Source organism: Dendropsophus ebraccatus, chromosome 8 (assembly GCF_027789765.1).
Source record: "Dendropsophus ebraccatus isolate aDenEbr1 chromosome 8, aDenEbr1.pat, whole genome shotgun sequence".
In the NCBI taxonomy this organism is placed as follows: domain Eukaryota; kingdom Metazoa; phylum Chordata; class Amphibia; order Anura; family Hylidae; genus Dendropsophus; species Dendropsophus ebraccatus.
In genome coordinates, this window is record NC_091461.1 from 82,915,580 (window position 1) to 82,936,933 (window position 21,354).

The 21,354-nt window shown below is 45.2% G+C and overlaps 1 protein-coding gene across 1 annotated transcript in view; it reads left to right on the forward strand.

The window, feature by feature from the left end:
• The first annotated feature begins 19,030 nt into the window (after positions 1 to 19,030).
• Positions 19,031 to 21,354, forward strand: part of SSH3 (slingshot protein phosphatase 3) — a 120,273-nt gene continuing 117,949 nt past the window's right edge. The window contains exon 1 of the mRNA XM_069980779.1: positions 19,031 to 19,203. Within this exon, the coding sequence (XP_069836880.1) occupies positions 19,141 to 19,203 (63 nt within the window). The 5' untranslated portion in view covers positions 19,031 to 19,140. The remainder of the gene's footprint in view (positions 19,204 to 21,354) is intronic.

Genomic DNA, 21,354 nt, shown 5'->3' on the forward strand with positions numbered 1-21,354 from the left:
ATAGTAATACTACATTCATTATTTATTAATTCATATCTATAACATGTCTACTTTATTTTAAAAGCATTTGGTGAACATGCTTTTACTTATTTAGGATGTTAGAGGCCGTAAATGTTTAGTAGCAATTTTCAAAATGTTCGTGAAAATTTCAAACTCAGAAATTCTTTAGGCACCAGTTCAGTTTTGGAGTATATTTTAGAGGCCTGTATACTAAAACCCCCCACAATTCAACGCATTTTGAAATCTTCACTCTTTCAAGTATTTAAATTTACATTCATTCAGTTATTTAACCCTTTCTGCATTTCACAGGAATAACTGCAAAGTAAGAGTGAAAAGTTAAAATTTGCATTTTCTTTCCAGAGATTCCAATGTAATCCTATGTGTTTTTTACAAAACCAATTACCGTAACTGATCCACCAAAGCCAGCAATTGCCGATGCTGGATCCCCTTTGTGGGTCCAGTGGCGGTTACACTAAACTGTCAGCTATCAGCTGAAAGTTTAGTTGCGGCTCCCAGTCACTGTTTTTCTAAACAGCGAGCATCTGAAGCAGGTCAGTAAATGTACTGACTTTTGCTTGAAAGGGTTAATATATAATTTATGTGGCATAATCATTTTCTGTATAAGCAGAAAAGTTTCAAAGTTGGAAAAATGCATTTTTTCACAATTTTTCACGTTATTTTGGTGTTTTTCATAAAGATTCGTTATAAGTATTGACTCCATTTTACCAGAAATGTAAAGTACCATATGTCACGAGAAAACAATCTCAGAATCAGCTGGATAGGTAAAAGCATCCTGAAGTTATTAATGAATAAAGTGACACAGGTCATATTCATAAAATTTGTCTCTGTCCTTAAGGCCATTTCAGTCTCTGTCCTTAAGGGGTTAAGAGCGACTTGAGCCAATGAAAAGGCTGCCGGTGCGCATGTGATCGACTTGGGTACCGTCCTTTTAAAAGCAACTTATATAATGCCCCTTTAAGAGCAACTTGGGTACCATCCCTTTAAGAGTGACTTGAGTACTGTCACTCTAAGAGCGACTTGGGTACCGTCCCTTTAAGAGCGACTTATGTAAGGCCCCTTTAAGAGCGACTTAGGTACCGTCTGTTTAAGAGTGACTTGGGTACCGTCCCTTTAAGAGCGACTTGGGTACCGTCCCTTTCGGAGCGACTTGGTTACCATCCCTTTAAGGGTAAATTCACAGGGGCGGATCCGACGGGAGTCTCATGCACGAGACTCCGCAGCTGCCATCCCTAACAGCATAAAAAATAACCTAGATTTGCATTTCCAGGGAAATACATAGTGCTTGAAAAGAGCACCCCTTTAACAGTGACTTTCCTTTAGAGGAACTTTAACTCTTTATACCCTCCCTTTAAGAGCGACTTTGGTACAGTCCCTTTAAGAGAAACTTTGGTAAGTCCCTTACGGAGTGACTTTGCTGACAACGCTTTGAGTGACCTATATACTGTCCCTAGCTTAAGTACTGTCCCTTTAAGAGACTTAGGGTCTTATTACATGGAGCGATTTTTAACGATTAACGACAAATGATCACAAACGAGATTGTTTTTCGTTAACCTGAAATCTTTCACCATATTATACAAAACGAAGATCGTTAGTTACAATCGTTTTTGCGATCATTACTATGATAGTTTATTCCTTCTGATCCCAGCAAAACAATGAACAATGTGCTATTACACTGATCGAATAGTGAAAAAATGCGGAACTTGAGCGAACGAATGTGGAATTACAGCGAACAATTAATAATTTTAGGTTCAGATCAAAATCAATGATCAACGACATACAAACTATTTTTCAATCGTTGCCTGCAATTACACAGAACGATTATCGTTTGAATTCGAACAAAATAACAATTTTTCGCACGATAATCGTCCCGTCTAATAGGGCCCCTAGGTACCATCCTTTGAAGACCAGCTTAAGTACTGACCCTTTAAGAGCGACTTGGGTACCGTCCCTTTAAGAGCGGCTTGGGTGATATCCCTTTAAGAGCGACTTGGGTACCGTCCCTTTAAGAGCGACTTGGGTACCGTCCCTTTAAGAGCGACTTGTGTACTGTCACTTTAACCCCTTAACGACATCGGGCGTACCCATACGCCCCCGTTGCCTGGGCTTTAACGCAAACGGGCGTATGGGTACGCCCGATGTTTCCCCGATCGCTGCGTGTTCACACACAGCGGTCGGGGAAGATGGCCTGCTATAATGTATAGCAGGCCATCATAGCTTCACGGCACGGGGGGTGGTTAACACCCCCCGTGCTTACGATCGCCGCTATAGGCTGATCAATTCAGATCAGCCAATAGCGGCGATCGGAACCTTTCCGGGTCATCGGTGACCCGATGACCCGGAAAAAAATGGCGGTCGGTGCTGTCCGAGGACGGCACCGACCGCCATTACTGTAAAAAGTAATGTTGATCGCCGTGCCACCGGCCCGATCGCCGTGAACGGCCGGCCGGCCGTTCACGGCGATCGGGCCGGTGGCACGGCGATCAGAGTCCAGCAAAATAGTAAATACCTGCCCTGGACCCCTCAGCTAGAGAGCCGAGGGGTCCAGAGCAGGTATTTGTACATTACTCACCTGTCCCGGGCTCCTGATCGGCGTCTTCCGGGTTCGCGGCGTCCTCCGTCATTCCGTTCGGTCTTCGGGTCTTTCCGGCGGTCCTCGTCGTCTTCTTTCGGCTATTTTCGGCTCCAGCCTCGTCATTTTCCGGATTTTGCGCTCTGCTGCCCCCTAGCGGCTGATATGTGTAATACACTTATCAGCAGCTACAGGGATATTCAGAATATTAAAAAAAATTATTTTTTTTTTCCCAAATTTTTTTTTTTCTATTTTCCGCACCCTATCGCCGCTGAGTGTTGATCAGCATCGCACGAAAGTGCGCTGCTAATCAGCAACTCCTCCTTTTTGGCGTAGGGTGTTTTTTTTCTATATTCTACTGCCACGGTCTGCTTATAAGTGCCGCACATAAGTGCGGCATTCATCAGCAACTCCTTTGTTGGCGTAGGTTTTTTTTTATACTTACTGTAAAAAAAACACGTAAAAAACACTACATTACACCACACTACATTGAATAAAGTTTGACACTACACCACTACATACCCCATATACCAATCCCCGTATAAAGATGGCCCCCAGGGTGTTTTCGGTGTCAGAGGGATACGTTATTATTGCCTCCGACACCGAAACAGCCAGTGAGGATGAATGGGGGGGATCCTTCTTTCCTCCATTCATCCTCATCATCCAGTGACGTGTCTGGGGGTAGCGTAGCGTACGCTGCCCCCCAGACACGTCTTTTCCGCCAGTACCGTCCCAATAAGAGATGGCGGTATGGTGTGAAATTCTACAAACTCTGTGAGAGTACCTCAGGGTACACTTACAGATTTCGGGTACGTGCAAACTGCGGAATGGCGAAGGATAACCCTTTGTGCATTCCGCAGCTGGCACCCGCCGGCGGACTGATGCGGGCGCATGTCTCTATCCGTGTCATAGACTCCATTCTATGCACGGGCGGAATCCGTCGTCCATCCAAAGAATGAACACGTTGGACGGAGAGCGGAATCCGCCCGTGCATAGAATGGAGTCTATGACACGGATGGAGACGTGCGCCTCCATCAGTCCGCCGGCGGGTGCCAGCTGTGGAATGCAAGAAGGGTTATCTGTCGCGATTCCGCAGTGTGCATGTACCCTTAGAGTGTATGGAGGAAGGGACACCCGAATCCAGCCCCCAGATGCCCCCAGATGCCCCCTCCCCCCCCATCCTCGGAGTTAATGGGGAGATCGTCCGGGAACTGATCTTCCCACTGCTGGATAAAGGTCACCACCTGTACGGGGATAACTTTTATACCAGCACCCCCTCTTCCGGTCCCTCGCTGCCCTGTAGCTTGCGGCACGATCCGAACATATCAGAAGCAGTAATAAAGCCCTAATATTTAGCAGCCGTGGAGCGGCCCCAGCGCTTCTGGATATGAAGGACCCCGTATCGCACCAGGACAACATTTTCCAGGTGACGTCCCCCACACTGGAGAAAGGGAGACCCCAGAAGAAGTGCAGAGTGTGGCGTAACAGGGGGATCAGGAAGGACACCATTTCCAGTGTGACACCTGTCCTGATCGCCCCGACCTCTGCATACTGGATCGCTCCAAGGCGCACCACACGTCACTGGGGTTCTACATTATCTAAATTCTGTCCATTATTCCTATTTCAGGGGTCACGTTGATTCAGGGATTATTCTGATCGCCATTATGGATTCGGGAAGGAATTTTTCCCCTGTGATGAGGCTACTGTCGTCTGCATTACGAGGGTTTTTTGCCTTCCTCTGGATCAACACAGGTTGAATTTGATGGACACCTGTCATTTTCAACCTTATAAACTAATAATTGGCCTAATACCCCCAAATAAATTAGAATTGTCCCTTTTTCCCCAGCTAAATAGGTATGGCCGCCATTCCCATTAGAGGATGCCATGATGCAATTACAAAGCCTCTGTGCAGCCAGGACAGTAGAAACCCCCCACAAGTGACCCCATTCTGGAAACTACACCCCATATGGAATCTAACAAGGGGGTCAGCGGGGATATGGCCCCCTGGTGACGGCCACATTTGGGACGTGAAAATGAAAAAAATTGTATTTTTTATTTTCTCGGCACATGTTCTACGTAAGTGCCCGTCACCAGTGGGGTCCATATGCTCACTGCACCCCTTGTTAGATTCCTTATGGGGTGTAGTTTCCAGAATGGGGTCACTTGTCGGGGGTTTCTACTGACCTGGCAGCACAGGAGCTTTGTAATTGCGACATGGCCTCCATCCTCCATTCCAGCCTCTAAATGGCGCTCTGTCCCTTTGGTGACTTGCCCTGTGCCCATATGGCACATTATGCCCACATGTGGGGTATTTTCGTACTCAGGGGACACTACCCTACACGTTTTGTGTTCATTTTCTTTTTTAACCCCTTGTGGAAATGGAAAAAAATCAAGGCTAGACCAACATTTAGTGTAATTTTTGTAAAATTTTTACTCTAAATTATTAATCTTGTTTTTTCATTTTCACAAGGGGTTAAAAGATAAAAAAAAACATTTAATGTGTAGAGCAATTTCCCCTGAGTACGGAAATACCCCACATGTGGACATAAAGCGCCATGCGGGTGCAGGGTAAGCCTCCGAAGGGAAGGAGCGCCATTTGGTTTTTGAAGGCTGGATTTGGATGGAATGGATTTCGAGGGGCCATGTTGCATTCAAAAGGCCCCTGTGTTGCCAAGACAGTTGAAACCCCCCACAAGTGACCCCATTATGGAAACTGCACCCCTCAAGGAATGTAACAAGGGGTGTAGTGAGCATATGGACCCCACTGGTGACGGACACAAATGTGGAACAATGTGGCGTGAAAATGAAATATTACATTTTTTACACTATAATGTTGGTCTAGCCTTGAATTTATCATTTTCACAAGGGGTTAAAAGAGGAGAAAAAAAACAAAATGTGTAGCGCAATTTCCCCCGAGTCCGTAAATACCCCACATGTGGACATAAAGCGCCATGCGGGTGCAGGGTAAGCCTCCGAAGGGAAGGAGCGCCATTTGGTTTTTGAAGGCTGGATTTGGATGGAATGGATTTCGAGGGGCCATGTTGCATTCAAAAGGCCCCTGTGTTGCCAAGACAGTTGAAACCCCCCACAAGTGACCCCATTATGGAAACTGCACCCCTCAAGGAATGTAACAAGGGGTGTAGTGAGCATATGGACCCCACTGGTGACGGGCACAAATGTGGAACAATGTGGCGTGAAAATGAAATATTACATTTTTTACACTATAATGTTGGTTTAGCCTTGAATTTATCATTTTCACAAGGGGTTAAAAGAGAAAAAAACAGACAATATGTGTAGAGCAATTTCCCCCGAGTCCGTAAATACCCCACATGTGGACATAAAGCGCCATGTGGGTGCAGGGCAAGCCTCCGAAGGGAAGGAGCGCCATTTGGATTTTGGAGGTTGGATTTGGCTAGAATGGATGATGAACGCCATGTCGCATTTACAGAGCCCTCGTGCTGCCAAAACACTGGAAACCCCCCACAAGTGACCCCATTCTGGAAACTGCACCCCTCAGGGAATCTAACAAGGGGTGCAGTGAGGATATGGACCCCTTGATGACGGACACATTTGTGCCATGAAAGTGAAAAAATGACATTTTTCCCTTTCACGTCACATTGTTCCACATTTGTGCCCGTCACCAGTGGGGTCCATATGCTCACTGCACCCCTTGTTAGATTCCTTGAGGGGTGTAGTTTCCAGAATGGAATCACTTGTGGGGGGTTTCCAGTGTCTTGGCAGCACGAGGGCTCTGTAAATGCGACATGGCCCTTGAAATCCTTTTCAGTGAAATCCAGCTTCCAAAAGCCAATTGGCGCTCCTTCCCTTTGGAGGCTCGTCCTGCGCCCCCTTGGCACTTTATTGCCACATGTGGGGTATTTCTGTACTCGGGAGAAACTGCGCTACACATTTTTTGTCTTTTTTTGCCTCTTATCCCTTTAAGAAAATGAAAAATTGAAGGCTAGAACAACGTTTTAGTGTAAAAAATAATTTTTTCTTTTTTCACGCCATATTGTTCGGAAAATCTGTGAAGCACCTGTGGGGTCCAGATGCTCACCGCACCCCTTGTTACATTCCTTGAGGGGTGTAGTTTTCTAAATGGTGTCCCTTTAGGGGTGTTTTTTAGGTTTTGGCACCCCAGAGCCTCTGCCAACCTGAAGTGGTACAGTCAGAAATGACCAAATATAACGGAGGCATTGAAATTCACTAGGCGCTCCCTTATATCTGAGGCTTGTGGTTGCGTCAAATAGCGCAATAGGGTCACATATGGGGTATTTCTATAAACTGCAGAAACGGGGCAATAATTATTGGGGTGCATTTCTCTGGTAATAGGTTTATAATTATGAAAAATATTGGATTACAATAAAATCTCTGCACAGAAAATTAAAATTTTCAAATTCCTTACACACTTCGCTTTTATTTCTGTGACTCCCCTAAAGGGTTAAAACACTTTCTGGATGTGCTTTTGCAGAGTTTGGGGGGTGCAGTTTCTGAAATGGGGTGCTTTGTGGGGCTTTCTAACATACAGGCCCCTCAAATACACTTTAAACCTGAACAGGTCCCTAAAAATATCTGATTTTGAAATTTTACTGAAAATTTGGAAATTTGCTGCTAATGTTTTAAGCTTCCTATCGTCTAAAAAAAATGAAAGATAGTTTAATAAATGCCGCCAACATAAAGTAGACATGTTGCTAATGCTATTTAATATATAATTTATGTGGTATAACCACTTTCTGTATACGCAAAAAAGTTTCAAAGTTGGAAAAATGCATTTTTTCACATTTTTTCACATTATTTGGGTTTTTTTCATAAAGATTTGTTATGAGTATCGACTCCAATTTACCAGAAATGTAAAGTACAATGTGTCACGAGAAAACAATCTCAGAATCAGCCGGATAGGTAAAAGCATCCCGAAGGTATTAATGACTAAAGTGACACTGGTCATATTCATAAAATTTGTCTCTGTCATTAAGGCCATTTCAGGCTCTGTCCTTAAGGGGTTAATAGCGACTTGGGTACGGTCCCTTTAAGAGCGACTTGGGTACAGTCCCTTCAAAAGCGACTTATGTAATACCCCTTTAAGAACGACTTGGGTACTGTCCCTTTAAGAGCGGCTTGGATACCGTCCCTTTTAAGAGCAGCTTGAGTACTGTCCCTTTAGGAGCGAGTTATGTAATGCCCTTTTAAGAGCGATTTGGGTACCGTCCCTTTAAGAGCAACTTATGTAATGCCCCTTTAAGAGCGACTTGGGTACTGTCCCTTTAAGAGCGACTTTGGTACAGTCCCTTTAAGAGCGACTTATGTAATGCCCCTTTAAGAGCCACTTGGGTACCGTCCCTTTAAGAGCGGCTTGGGTACCGTCCCTTTAAGAGCGACTTGGGTACCATCCCTTTAAGAGCGGCTTGCGTACCGTCCCTTTAAGAGTGACTTGGGTACCGTCCCTTTAAGAGCGATTTGGGTACTGTCTCATTAAGAGCGATATGGGTACTGTCCCTTTAAGAGCGGCTTGGGTACTGTCCCTTTAAGAGCGACTTATGTAATGTCCCTTTAGGAGCGACTTGGGTACCGTCCCTTTAAGATCGACTTGGGTACTGTCCCTTTAAGATCGATTTGGGTACTGTCCTTTTAAGAGCGACTTGGGTACTGTCCTTTTAAAAGCGACTTATGTAATGTCCCTTTAGGAGCGACTTGGGTACCGTCCCTTTAAGAGCGACTTGAGTACTGTCCCTTTAAGAGCAAGTTATGTAATGCCCCTTTAAGAGCGACTTGGGTACCATTCCTTTAAGATCGACTTGGGTACTGTCCTTTTAAGAGCGACTTGGGTACCGTCCTTTTAAAAGCGACTGATGTAATGCCCCTTTAAGAGCGACTTGGGTACCGTCTCTTTAAGAGCAACTTGGGTACCATCCCTTTAAGATCAACTTGGGTACCGTCCCTCTAAGAGCGACTTGGGTACCGTCCCTTTAGGAGCGACTTGGGTACCGTCTCTTTAAGAGCAGATAGGGTACCATCCCTTTAAGGGTAAATTTACACAATACATGTATTATACTTATTATTAATACGTGTATTGAGGATTAGCTGCGGTTTAGCTGTGGATTTCGTGCATGAGACTTCCGGCGGATCCGCCCGTGTGAATTTACCCTAAGAGCGGCTTGGGTACTGTCCCTTTAAAAGCGACTTATGTAATGGCCCTTTAAGAGCGACTTGGGTACTGTCTCCTCAGCTCTGCCATTTTACTGACTGAACTCTGCTACTTATAATGGTAAAGATCATTGCTCGGTTACCATGACAATCTTACTCATGTCAGTGAGACAAAATCATTAAGGACCTTCCATATATTACATCTTCTATTGGCCAATAGTGGACATGTGACTGTGTGGATATTGTGAGGCATTAACTGACAAGATAGAATTTCTATTGGCTGCTAAATTTCAGCTATTTGCATATGTGCTGTGATTGGCTGTTAGCGTGTGGCCATAATTTCCAATGGGCCATTATTTTCTATGGGAAATTAGGGGTCTTTTAAACGAAAATTTCTTTAAAACGACAAATCCGATCGAAACCAAAAATAGCTAGCACACCTGACACCGCTGAGGGCTTCAAAACGCAGTTTGAACAGAGAAGAAGAAAGGCTGGAAGAAGAAGAATACGGATTACAATATAGTGCTTTTTCAAGCACTATAATAAATAACTAATTGACCAATTTCTATCACTGTAGCACAGGGTCCATTCTCCACCCAACAATAGGGAGACCTCCAACTCCTGTACACTACATGTGGAGTTCCGCTAAGGAAGACAATAGGTTAATGGATGGAAGTTGGTGCTGTTTTCTATCGTAAGCAGTGGTGCAAATCAGATGACCTCTTACAGTAGCTTTAAAGGGGTAGTGCGGCGGTAAAAAATTATTCACAGACTAACACACATTACAAAGTTATACAACTTTGTAATGTATGTTATGTCTGTGAATAGACCCCTTCCCCGTGTCCCACCACCCCCACCCGTGTACCCGGAAGTGAGGTGCGCTATACTCACCTGTCACGTGCCGACACCAGTCTTCATTCAGCGACGTCTTCTTCGGCCAGACGGCAAACAGCTCCGACTGTACCAAATGCCGGCCGCCCTCTGCAGTGTCATCCGATGCTCAGCCGCGATTGGCTGAGCATAACTGTGCTCAGCCAATCGGGGCTGAGCAGCTGATGACGCGGCCACGTCATCAGCCGCTCGGCCGCGATTGGCTGAGCATAACTGTGCTCAGCCAATCGCGGCTGAGCACAGTTGTGACGCGGCTGAGGGGGGACGGGCGGCAGCGACTCGGCCGTCCGTCCGAAGATGATGTTTGGCACAAGATGGCGGACGGCCCTCGACACGGATCAGGTAATGTATAATGCACCACACTTCCGGGTACACGGGTGGGGGGACACGGGGAACGGGGCGATTCACAGACATAACATACATTACAAAGTTGTATAACTTTGTAATGTGTGTTATTCTGTGAATAATTTCTGAGCGCCGCTCTACCCCTTTAAAAGCACACCATAGCATACCATTGAGTTATTCTTGCTGAACTAGTTCTCAATACATTCTACGGTAGGGGTTGTATATTTCGGATTCTGAAGGATATAGTTGTTGAGTCTCCAAACAGGGAGAAGATGAGCAGGATTTTGTTCCCTCAACACTAACAGGATAGGGGCATGGTCTGACCAGGTATTATTGAGAATCTCAGACTTATCTACTAATGGCAAAACTGAATTACAAACAAGAAAATAATCTATGTGGGTATAGATTTTGTGAGGGGAGGAGAAGAATGTAAAGTCCCTTTCGGCAGGATGACCCACAAACCACGCCAAACAAGCCACATTTAGAAATAAGCTTAGCAAAAGAAATCGGCTCAGCAGACTTGATGGCCATAAGGCACTGTTAAAATCGTCCACCACAATCTGTATGCCTTTCATTATTTGTAGAGATTTTTTTTAAGTAGAACAAAAAAAAGGCACATTGGGGGAGATTTATTAAACTGGTGTAAAGTAGCAAACCCTAGTAACTAATCAGATTCCACCTTTCATTTTCCAAAGAGTCTGTGAGTAATGAAAAGTGGAATCTGATTGGTTGCTAGGGGCAACTGAGCCAGTTTCACTTTACACCGTGTTTGATAAATCTCCCCCATTGTTTTTGTTTGACTCATACACAGCTGTGATAGTGTAAGTAAAATTGTTCAATTGGCAGACTAAAATAACATACCTGCCCCAGCATCCAACACCATTTGCACCTCTGAAACCACCATAGAGTCTTGTACAGCTATAGCTACTCCCCTTTTTTATGAGGAGCAGGAGAACAAAAAAAAATCTTGGAGATGAGTCTCCTGCACACAGAGGATATTTGCATTAGGCATGCGGGCTTCCTTCCAAAGAAGGAATCGCTTAAAGTGACTGTACCACCAGGCCCAGGCTGAAGCACTGGAGGTGGGCCGACCCACCCTTAGTGAGAAGAAACCCCAGCCCCTCCATGACGTGACTCCATTAGAATCAATGGAACCTTATCATAGAGGGGCTAGGGTTTCCTCCCACTAAGGCTGCATTCCCACGTTCCGTAATCCTGACGGATCACAGACGTGGAATGCATGTACTGGAGTCCCCCCGCGCCCGGACAGCATCTGTTATCAGATGCTGGGAGCGGGGGAGACTGTATTCATAAGCGCCGCACTGTAGTAACAGCACCGCGCGGCTGATTCATTACAGCGCGGCACTTAAGAATACAGTCTCCCCCGCTCCCAGCATCTAATTACAGATGCTGTCCAGGCACAGGGGGACTCCGGTACATGCATTCCACGTCCGTGATCCGCCAGGATCACGGAACGTGGGAATGCAGCCTAAGGGTGGGTCAACCCGCCTCCAGTGCTTTAGCCTGGGCCTGGTGGTACAGTCACTTTAAACTAAGAGTTTATGCCCATGGTGTTAATAGAAAGGAATTTTAAACCCATTCATATAAATGGCAGGAGGACGCTGAGAGCAGGCATGATTCACATTTCAAGAAGATACACATAGTGAGCCCACAGCAGACAATTAGGGACTGTTTATGGAGGTTAACAACAAAACAGTAGAGAAACAAGTAGCAATAAATTCTAGAAACATAAAAATCTGTGCTAGAAGCAGTGTCATGGAATAGTGTACGAAAACATACAGGGGGGAGATCCTAACGGACCTAGATAGCACCATACTGATAATGTGTACTAGGGCCAGCCAATTACTTTATAAGACCCCACTAACGTAACATAAAAATTAACTTAGACCATAATGGTCCTGATTACAACTCACAGGTGTACCATATTACCACAGGTACCCGCAGAGAAGTTATAGGTGATCAAACGATTTTACATTTTTAGTGGGGAACTGTTATCTATTCTTCAGGAATCCTTTGGGGAGATGACGTGGGAGATGCTATGTTATGATCAGTTTCACAGCGAAGCCCCACTTGTAATAAATGGCATTTTCTCTAAGGATCTTAGTTCCCACAGCAAATTCCTGCCTCCTGAGTGTGGCAGCCGAGAGATCTGTGAAGATGGCAATGTATCTACCACTCAGGTAGATCAGGAGTGAAACGGGCTGCGTACACTAATTTTCTCTTTAGTATGAAAAAAATGTATTCGGGTGATAACTTCTCGTGGCGTGGCAGACTATAGTTTATTGGGCTTTAGCAGCTTGTGGTCTCTATCAATAAGTAAATCTAGAGCTGTAGCTTGGGGTAGAAATGCAGCAAAAAAGTCAGTCAGATATTCCGTAGCTCTTCTGCCTTTACAGCCTCTGCAAAACCGCAGGTTATTCCGCCTGGAGGGGTCATCCATGTCCGCCATTTTAAGTTTCAGCAAAGTGATCTCTTCTTTTATAGAATTAGTGGCATCTACAGTCACATTGTGGGCCTAAGTCATCTCCACTGTCTTGCTTTATATGTCTGCCATGCGGGTCCCTATGGATTATATGTCGTGGTGCAAGAAGTTAACAGCTGTTTTAATGGCTACCTGAAGGGATGCCTAGATCAAAAACTAATGAGCGCATGGTTTCTTTGATAAGAGCCCCAGAAAAGACAGCTGCCTGTTGTTAATAGGCTGTGCCAATCTTCTCGGGGGTCCCAAGCGAGACTGGAGTATGTGGCTGCTTACCCTTCATGGAGGAAGGAGACTGCCTGCCCGCCAAGGAGGCTGCCATTGGAAAAGAGGACCTGCAGCTGTGTGCAGCAAAGAAGCAGGATGCCGGAGATGCAGTGCCTATGGGCGGAGAGGCTGCCGCACCACACTGCTGTTTCTAGGTGCACACTGCAGGGGAGCTGCCTGTGCCATCTTAATAAGACTCCACAGCAGCGTAGAAATGGGTAAGCTTCATCGGGCTCTTTTTCTGCCTCTTCCTCATAATGGTTATCACCCAACGCTCAATAGAGCTCAACACTAGATTTTAGCCATGCAGGGGGGGCGGGGGGGTTGGAAGGGTTCTGGGGTTAAGGGATGTTATACATGTGTACTTCTTTTCCTTTGTGAAAATGGCCCTTGAAGGTACTAAGTAGGGTCTCTGTCTTTTGGTATATAAATTTATCTGTGGTGAATGCTTTAGTAATGGATAGCCTGAATGAATTATTGGCCTTTTTGGTCACTGTTTTGCTGTTATGTCATGCGGACTTGAAATATACATATTGTTGAATCTGTATTTATATTCGCATCCCTTTTGTAAAATATTTTTGTAAATTTTTTTAAAAAATTGTAAAAATAAAGATTTGAATAAAAAAAAAAAAAAAAAAGATTTTAGCCATGCAGGGAGAGTCCATGTTCACCAGAGACAGGGCCAGTGTCAGCACAGGGCTTACCCAGGCAAGTGCCCGGGTCCCAGTGTTGTAATGTTCAGCCTGCTCACTGTAGAGCAGAGTGCTGAACATTAGAAGACACAGGAGACAGAGCTGGACCTGTCAGAGTCCTGCACAGAGAGAAAAAAGCGTGAAGGACCTGATCACATGACCGAAATGTCCTAAACCTTAGAGCCCTTTTACACAGAAAGATTATCTGACAGATTATCTGCCAAAGATTTGAAGCCAAAGCCAGGACTGGATTTGAAAAGAGGAGAAATCCCAGGCTTTCATGTATGACCTGATCTCTGTTTATAGTCTGTTACTGGTTTTGGCTTCAAATCTTTGGCAGATAATCTGTCAGATAATCTTTCTGTGTAAAAGGGCCCTAACAGTGTGGACAGCAGCCTGACCGAGAGGAAGAGGGAGAAGACTGAGCTCTAAGTGTGTTAGTGTCTAAGTGTGTCAGTGTTTGCGTCAGTCTGTCAGTGTCAGTCAGTGTCTGTGCAATAATGTGTGTTTGTGTATGTTAGTGGTGTCTCAAGTGATTGTGCATATTGTGCCTCTTTTTTTGTGAAAAATGGCAATAAAAACACCACAGCGGGTTTTTTTTTCCAAAAATGCCTGCGGGTTAACTTACCTTCTCGTCTTCTCCCCGTCATCTTCTGAGCAGCAACACTGCTCCAGCCTCTGACTGGCTGAGCTGACCCTGGAGCATCGTCATCTCAGCCAATCAGCGGCTGCAGCACCTGTGTCTCAGTGTGCCAGGCTCTGCTAAAGAAAGAACACTTCGAGGTGAGTATTAATAGGGCCCCCCTTCTCTCCCAGGTTTGTATCCAATTAACCCCTTCCTTGCAAGGATGGGTACATTGTAATGTCAATGTAGCCCCCATAGGGTTAATTGAGAATACCTTGCATCCTTACTTATCCCCTGGGGGCCACATTGTTCAGTCTGGCACACAAGGGATTAAAGGACAACTCGGGCCAAAAGTATTTTTTAATATGTTATTACTTATGGAAAGTTAGACAAATTCCTAATGTACATTAATTATGGTAAATGCACATATAGGGCTATTTTCCTTAATTTAGTAGATAATGGAGTGTTTAAATTCTCTCAAAAACCGTGACGTCACGATTCAGGTGTAATTCCTATGGAGTGTCCAGCAGGGGGCGCAGTATATGTAGAAGTCTATGGACTGTATTGAAGTCTATGGAAGATGTAATGTAATGTAAAAACTACCCTTTATTGATGGACTATGTTTATAGAATAATTTGGGGAGCAAGGACACTTGCTCCCTAAATGGAGGGCACCGAGCAGGGAGGGAGAGAGGTGCATCTAACTACCTCCTCCTTCCCTGGTGCAGTGGGACAGATAGACACTACTACTCATAGTATGAGCACATGATGGGAGGAGTAGTACCAGGGAGATCCCCATAACCAAGCCCCCCTCAGCCAACATAACCCCCACCCACCCCACAGCTGCCGCCAGTAACCTCCCAGATCTGGTCCCCATAACCAACCCCCCAGCCTCCCCCATTGCCGCACGTCCAACTTACTTCCCTGCTGCCCCGAACTGCCAGCTCACTGCTGCCCCTGCGTCCTGCCGACTTGGTCCCGGATGATGAGAGCTGCTGGGGGTGACATCCGGGACCGAGTTGGTGATGGGGACCAGATCTGGGAGACTCCCGGCGGCTACGGCAGCTGTGCGGCGGGTGTGGGGTGGGTTAGGGTTACTGTCGCCTGAGGGAGGGGGGGGCTTGGTGATGAAATCTCCCTGGTACTACTCCTCCCACCATCTGCTCATACTGTGAGCAGATGATGGGAGTAGTAGTAGTAGTGTCTATCTGTCCCACTGCACCAAGCAGGGAGGAAGGGAGGAGGTAGTTAGATGCACCGACACCTCTCTCCCTCCTTGCTCGTTGCCCTCCATTTGGACACTTGCTCCCCAAATTATGCCATAAACATAGTCCATCAATAAAGGGTAGTTTTTACATTACATTACATCTTCCATAGAATTCAATACAGTCCATAGACTTCTACATATACTGCGCCCCCTGCTGGACACTCCATAGGAATTACACCTGGTTCGTGACATCACGGTTTTTGAGAGGATTTGAACACTTTATGATCTACTAAATTAAGGGAAATAGCCATAAATGTGCATTTCCCATAAGTAATGTACATTAGGAATTTATCTAACTTTCCATAAGAAATAACATATTACAAAATACTTTTGGCCGAATTTTTCCTTTAAGTATGGATGCCATCTGCTAAGATGTTGCCTACTGGTAAGGTACAGAAGATACCTGTCACAATGATGGGTGTTCTGCTCCTTGTCTTTTTTTTATGTTTTTCCCTTTGGTTTTTCAGACATCGGTATCCTGTGGATTATGTCAGATTAGTTGGGCTACGTCAACAAGGGGTGTGGGGTGATCTTTTTTAAAATAAAATACTTTTCTCTATTGTGTAGTGTTTTATTTTTCTTTACTTTCAGACTTAGCAATGGAAGCTGTCTGATAGACGGCATCCATTATTAAGTCAGGGCCTAGTGTTATCCGGTATAAAATGGCTAACACTAACCCTCCCCTATAATACCCCAGTACCCAATGCCACCAGGGGTACTGAAAATGAAAAGAAATAGACAGCGCTCTATAGCAAGGATCAATCAATACAAAAATGGCGGGGCTAACTTGGGTAACTGTCACCTTGGGGAGTTGTGCCACTCCCGATATCCTCAAGGGATAGTAATCACAGAGACGAATGCTTCCACCACATTATGGGTATAATGGGCGCTTGTCTAAGAGCAACGAACCATGGAAAATAATGTCCGATAAAAACGGTGATTTATTAGACTCAATGCGTTTCAAAACCAATCCAGTTTTTTTTTTTAAGAGTCATATGTTATGACTCTTGAAAAAGAAACCGGATCGTTTTTGAAACGCGTTGAGTCTAATAAATCACCATTTTTATCGGACATTATTTTCCATGGTTCATCGCTCTCTGACCTGCACCATTATCTCTGTGATTACCAGGGTTACTGGAAAGAGCCGGGTACCAGTAGTCCTGGAGCATGACATTTGGCGCTCCTGGACTGCTTGGTAGCAGGCTAGTATTATTAAGCTTCCCACCCTGGTACTACTAGGTTGCTGCTGTTTGGTTTTTAAACCTGGCTGGGTATGGAAATAGGGGAAGCCTATTCGTTTTTCATACATCACGTATGAAAAAAAAAAACATATGGTTCCCCCTATTTCCATAACTAGCCAGGTTTAAAAACCAAACAGCAGCAGCCTAGTAGTACTTTTTTTATGGCCCTCCCCAGCCTAATAATACTAACCTGCTACCGCCCAGTCCAGGAGCGCCAAATTTGACGCTCCAGGACTACTGGTACCCAGCCCTTTCCTGTAAACCTGATGGCATTGGGTACTGGAGTAATATTAGGGGCGATAGTGTTAGCCCTTTTATATCGGCTAACACTAGGCCCCAACATGGATGCCGTCTATCAGACTTCAACTGCTAAATCTGAAAGTAAAGAAAAATAAAACACTGCACAATAGAGAAAAGTATTTTATTTAAAAACACCCCCACACCCCTCGTCGACCACTTTTTAAGTAAAAAAACGTTCTGGTCATCGACGGTAGTCCAATGAATCCACAGGATAACAATATCTGAAAAACAAAAGGGAAAAATACACAAAAAAAGTCCAGGAGCAAAACACTTATTATTGTGACAGGTATAATGCACCTTGCAGCAGCCAGCATCTTAGCATATGCTGCTTACAGTATAGCACACAAGGGGTTAAGTATAGATGCATGGCATCCATACTTGATCCCTTGTGTGACAGACTAAACAATGTGGCCCCCAGAGGGTTAAGTGAGGATCAATGGCATCCTCAATTGACCCCATGGGGGCTACATTGGTGTCACAAAGTAACCATCCCAGCAAGGAAGGGGTTAATTGCCCCCCTTCCTTGCTGGGATGGGTGCCCAGTACAGTCACCCCAACATCATCTATCTTCAGCAGAGCCTGGCACACTGCGTTTCTCTTCAAATGTGGAGCCACAGCATCAGTGGCTGCAGCCGGGACACCGCTGCAGCCGCTGATTGGCTAAGATGAAGATGCTCCAGTGTCATCTCAGCCAATTAGCGACTACAGCATTGTTCCTGCTCAGCCGCTGACAAAAAGACAGGGAAAAGACCAGAGAGTAAGTTAAAGGGGTAGTGTGGTGTAAAGCATTATTTCACTAAATAACACACATTACAAAGTTATACAACTTTGTAATGTGTGTAATTTAAGTCAATGGCCCCTTTATGATGTTTCCCTCCCAACACGCTAGACCCGAAACATGGGGAAGGGGACCATTCACTTAAAGTGACTGTACCTCCAGGCCCAGGCGGAAGCACTGGAGGCGGGCCGATCCACCCTTAGGAAGGGTTCATACTGAGGAATTCTCGCGGATAAGCTCTGCGGAATTCCGCAGTATGTCAGCGCAGCCTTTCCGCCGGCTCCATAGACACCATTCTATGGGCCGGCGCATTCCGCTATCCGCCGAAAGAAGTGACATGTCCGCGAGAATTCCTCAGTATGAACCCACCCTTAGTGGACAGAAACCCCAGCCCCTCCATGATGTGACTCCATTAGAATCAATGGAACCCAATCATAGAGGGGCTAAGGCTTCCTCCCACTTAGGGTGGGTCGGCCCGCCTCCAGTGCTTCTGCCTGGGCCTTGTGGTACAGTCACTTTAAATAACACACATTACAAAGTTGTATAACTTTGTAATATGTGTTATTTAGTAAAATATTGCTTGACACTGCAACTACCCCTTTAAACATCCTCTGTGTCCGTGTCTGCCACCTGCTCCAGCAAGGAAGGGGTCACTTAACCCCTTCTTTTCTGGTGCGGGTGCATTTGGGTAGGTACTTTGACCCGAACATGGACTTCAGCATTGAAGTCCATGTTCGGGGAAAAACACTGACCCGAAAAACTTATGTGTTAGGTCACCCTCAGTGTGTTTCCACAAGAAATTGCTGCAGATTCCTCCCATTGTAAAATCCAAATGTAAAGCCCAAATTGCAGCTCTGGTTTTCTGAGCAGTTTGTGAGGCAGACTTTTTAGCCTGTGACCAATTCCTTGGACCCATTTAATTAGTGGAATGTAAGCCTCGGATCCAGTAATAAATACATGTGCAGGGGTGTACAATGTGCAGATTGGTAACTGGTAGAGTAATTTGCAGATGTGGCAATGTATGGTAGCATTACGGCTGCAGAACCCCTCTGACATGATGCCAGCCATGTCATTACTGTTTTGCTCTATAAAAGAGGTTCTGCAGCAGCTGCACTCTGTATTTCTTCCCTATCCCCAGAACCTGCGGCCTTGTGTTCCACTCAGTTCCACAGTGACGGCATGAGAGGCCGGCAGTGCGCACACACAGGGCTCCGGCCATTCTCGCGGATCAGCGGCATAGCCGTGCACCGTAACCCTGCGGCGCTGCTCAGGCGTGAGTCCTGATAACCGGCAAACTCCCCTCCATGTAGGGGCATGTCACTTTCTTCGGAGACGGTCTCTTCCCCCTCACATACCTCTCCTGACTCTGGGCTCCTCCTTAAAGGGGCCGTCCATCACTCTCTTCCTGATTTTAGAAGGCAAAGTAAGAAAGCAAGAAAGACACCGAGAGCCAAGAAAGTCCTAGGGAGAGGGCCAGGACTGGTAGAGACTGGGAAGGGGCAGCATGGCGCTAGTTACCCTGCAGCTGTCCTCTGTGGAGGAGGGGGGCAGCTCCAAACCTGTCCAGGTAACAGCGGGGCAATTGAAGGGACCTCTTACCACTGTGCATGCGTATATACGTGTCTTCCTATTATATCCGTGTGTCGGAGGCGGGGTATGAGGAGATACATAGCTAATATACCTCATGTATCTCCGTCACAGTAGGATTATACCATAGACACATGCCAGTACAGGTGCTGGGGAGACGATATGGGTGGAATATACTTCATGTATACGATTACGGTATCATAGACTGAGTACTGGTTGCTTGGGGACGTATGATAAGATAGGCATATAATATACTCTATGTATATCTGTATCAGTGACTAAAAGAGGGTACACATGTATAATATACTTCATAGCATATCATATACATGTGTCAGTGTACAGGGGTGTATGAGGGTGTAATACACTTCAGTAACAGAATGATTACTCCATATACATGGGTACCTAAAGCTAATGGGGTGCTAGGGGTGTAAGAAGATATGTGTGTAATATAATTTATATATTAACAATACCATACACATGTATCAGTGTTGGTGGGGGTGTATATCTGTATTAGTGACTATAACATATACATGTGGCAGTACAGATAATGGGGGGGGGGGGGGGAGGCTAAGGGGGTAAACATGAATAGTATAGTTCATACCATGATAGATAGATCAGAATAATACCATATGATATACATGTATCACTTCACAAAGAAGGAAACTTAGGAGTGTAAAAGGATAAATATACAGGTTATTATATTACTTTTTAATATATCAGTAATAATATTACTACTGAGATGGAGACCAGGAGCAGTTGGCACCATTAAAGGGAAATGGTGACATGGACGAGGAAGCCTTGCAGTAGATTCTTTCTCTTGTCCATCGTAATGTATAACTATCATGCAGGGAGCGGGGAAAGGGTTTAAATATTTGCGGCACTCTAATAATCCACGCAGCTGTGTCATGGCACTGCAGCAAATATTCAATCACTTTCCCAGCTCCCAGCATGTGATTGATACATCATGCTGGGCGGTGAAAAAACCACTGCAGGGCCTCCACATCCATGATGTGCGAGTTTCTCTGAACATGTGAATAAACCCTTACTAGTTACATCCGTATGCTAATCGGTCGGTGTGTGGGGGCTACCACCCCCGGCCGTCCCGCCTTTCATAACGAAAATCAACAAAGCAGGCTTGCTGGGGGTGAATCGGTGCTCTGGGGCCCGCCCTAGTGCTCCAAAAAGCCCGATTAGTTTAAGGAGCTAACAGAAACAGACTTTCCTTCATCCTCAGCATCCTGTGCACAAAAGAAACGTGTCAGCAAGTTAGATTTGTCTAACCTGCTGATAGTTTCCCTTTAAGTAAAAAGGAGCTGAGACTCCAGTTACTTAGTGCCACCACTACACTGTGGGCCAACTGCGTCAGCTCTTTTCTCTGTGTATTTTGGGCACCAAACATCTGATCATTGGGTTTCAGGGTGTTGGCACCCTGCCAATCAGCAAGTGATAGCTTTACTAGCAAATCCTTTTTTCCTGAAAAACTTCTTTAATTTCCATACCTGTAATATATATGCTGTATAGCACAGTCATACAAAATATCTAGTGTAAGTAATGGTATCCTGGGGTACCACAGGAAGTCAACCCCTTTCTTTACCACCTTCTCCTTTCCATATGTGTGGATACTTCTGTGTGGCACGTGCACAGTAGCCATTGCCACATAACACTGAGTACGGTACAGAGCTTCTACATGATTATATAGTACTGCATACCATTATGATGTAATGTTACTATGCCCTGCAGCTGCTGTACCTGTAGTAAACAGATGATGGTTGTGGGACGTCGCTTCTATACCACATTGTGCATTTCTCCATTTTATTACATTATATCAGGCTGGCAATGAAAAGCTATTGATGAGCGTAGCATGGTATTGTACAGGTAATGCGTAATGCAAACAGAAGGACATGCAGCAATGCAGTCCAAGTCCAAAAAGGAGTGGTAGTGTTGCCATTTTGAATGCTGTGTGTGTTTCTTGTACAATCAGAAGAAGCATTTTGCTGTAAGGTATAATTATATTGTTCAGACCAGCATTAGAATTTCAAGACTGATACAGACAAATAGAGATGGGCCTTGTCTAGGTGGAGGCCTGGGGCAGTTCTCAGCCCTAGTATTGTAGGTTTGACTGTTTGTCATG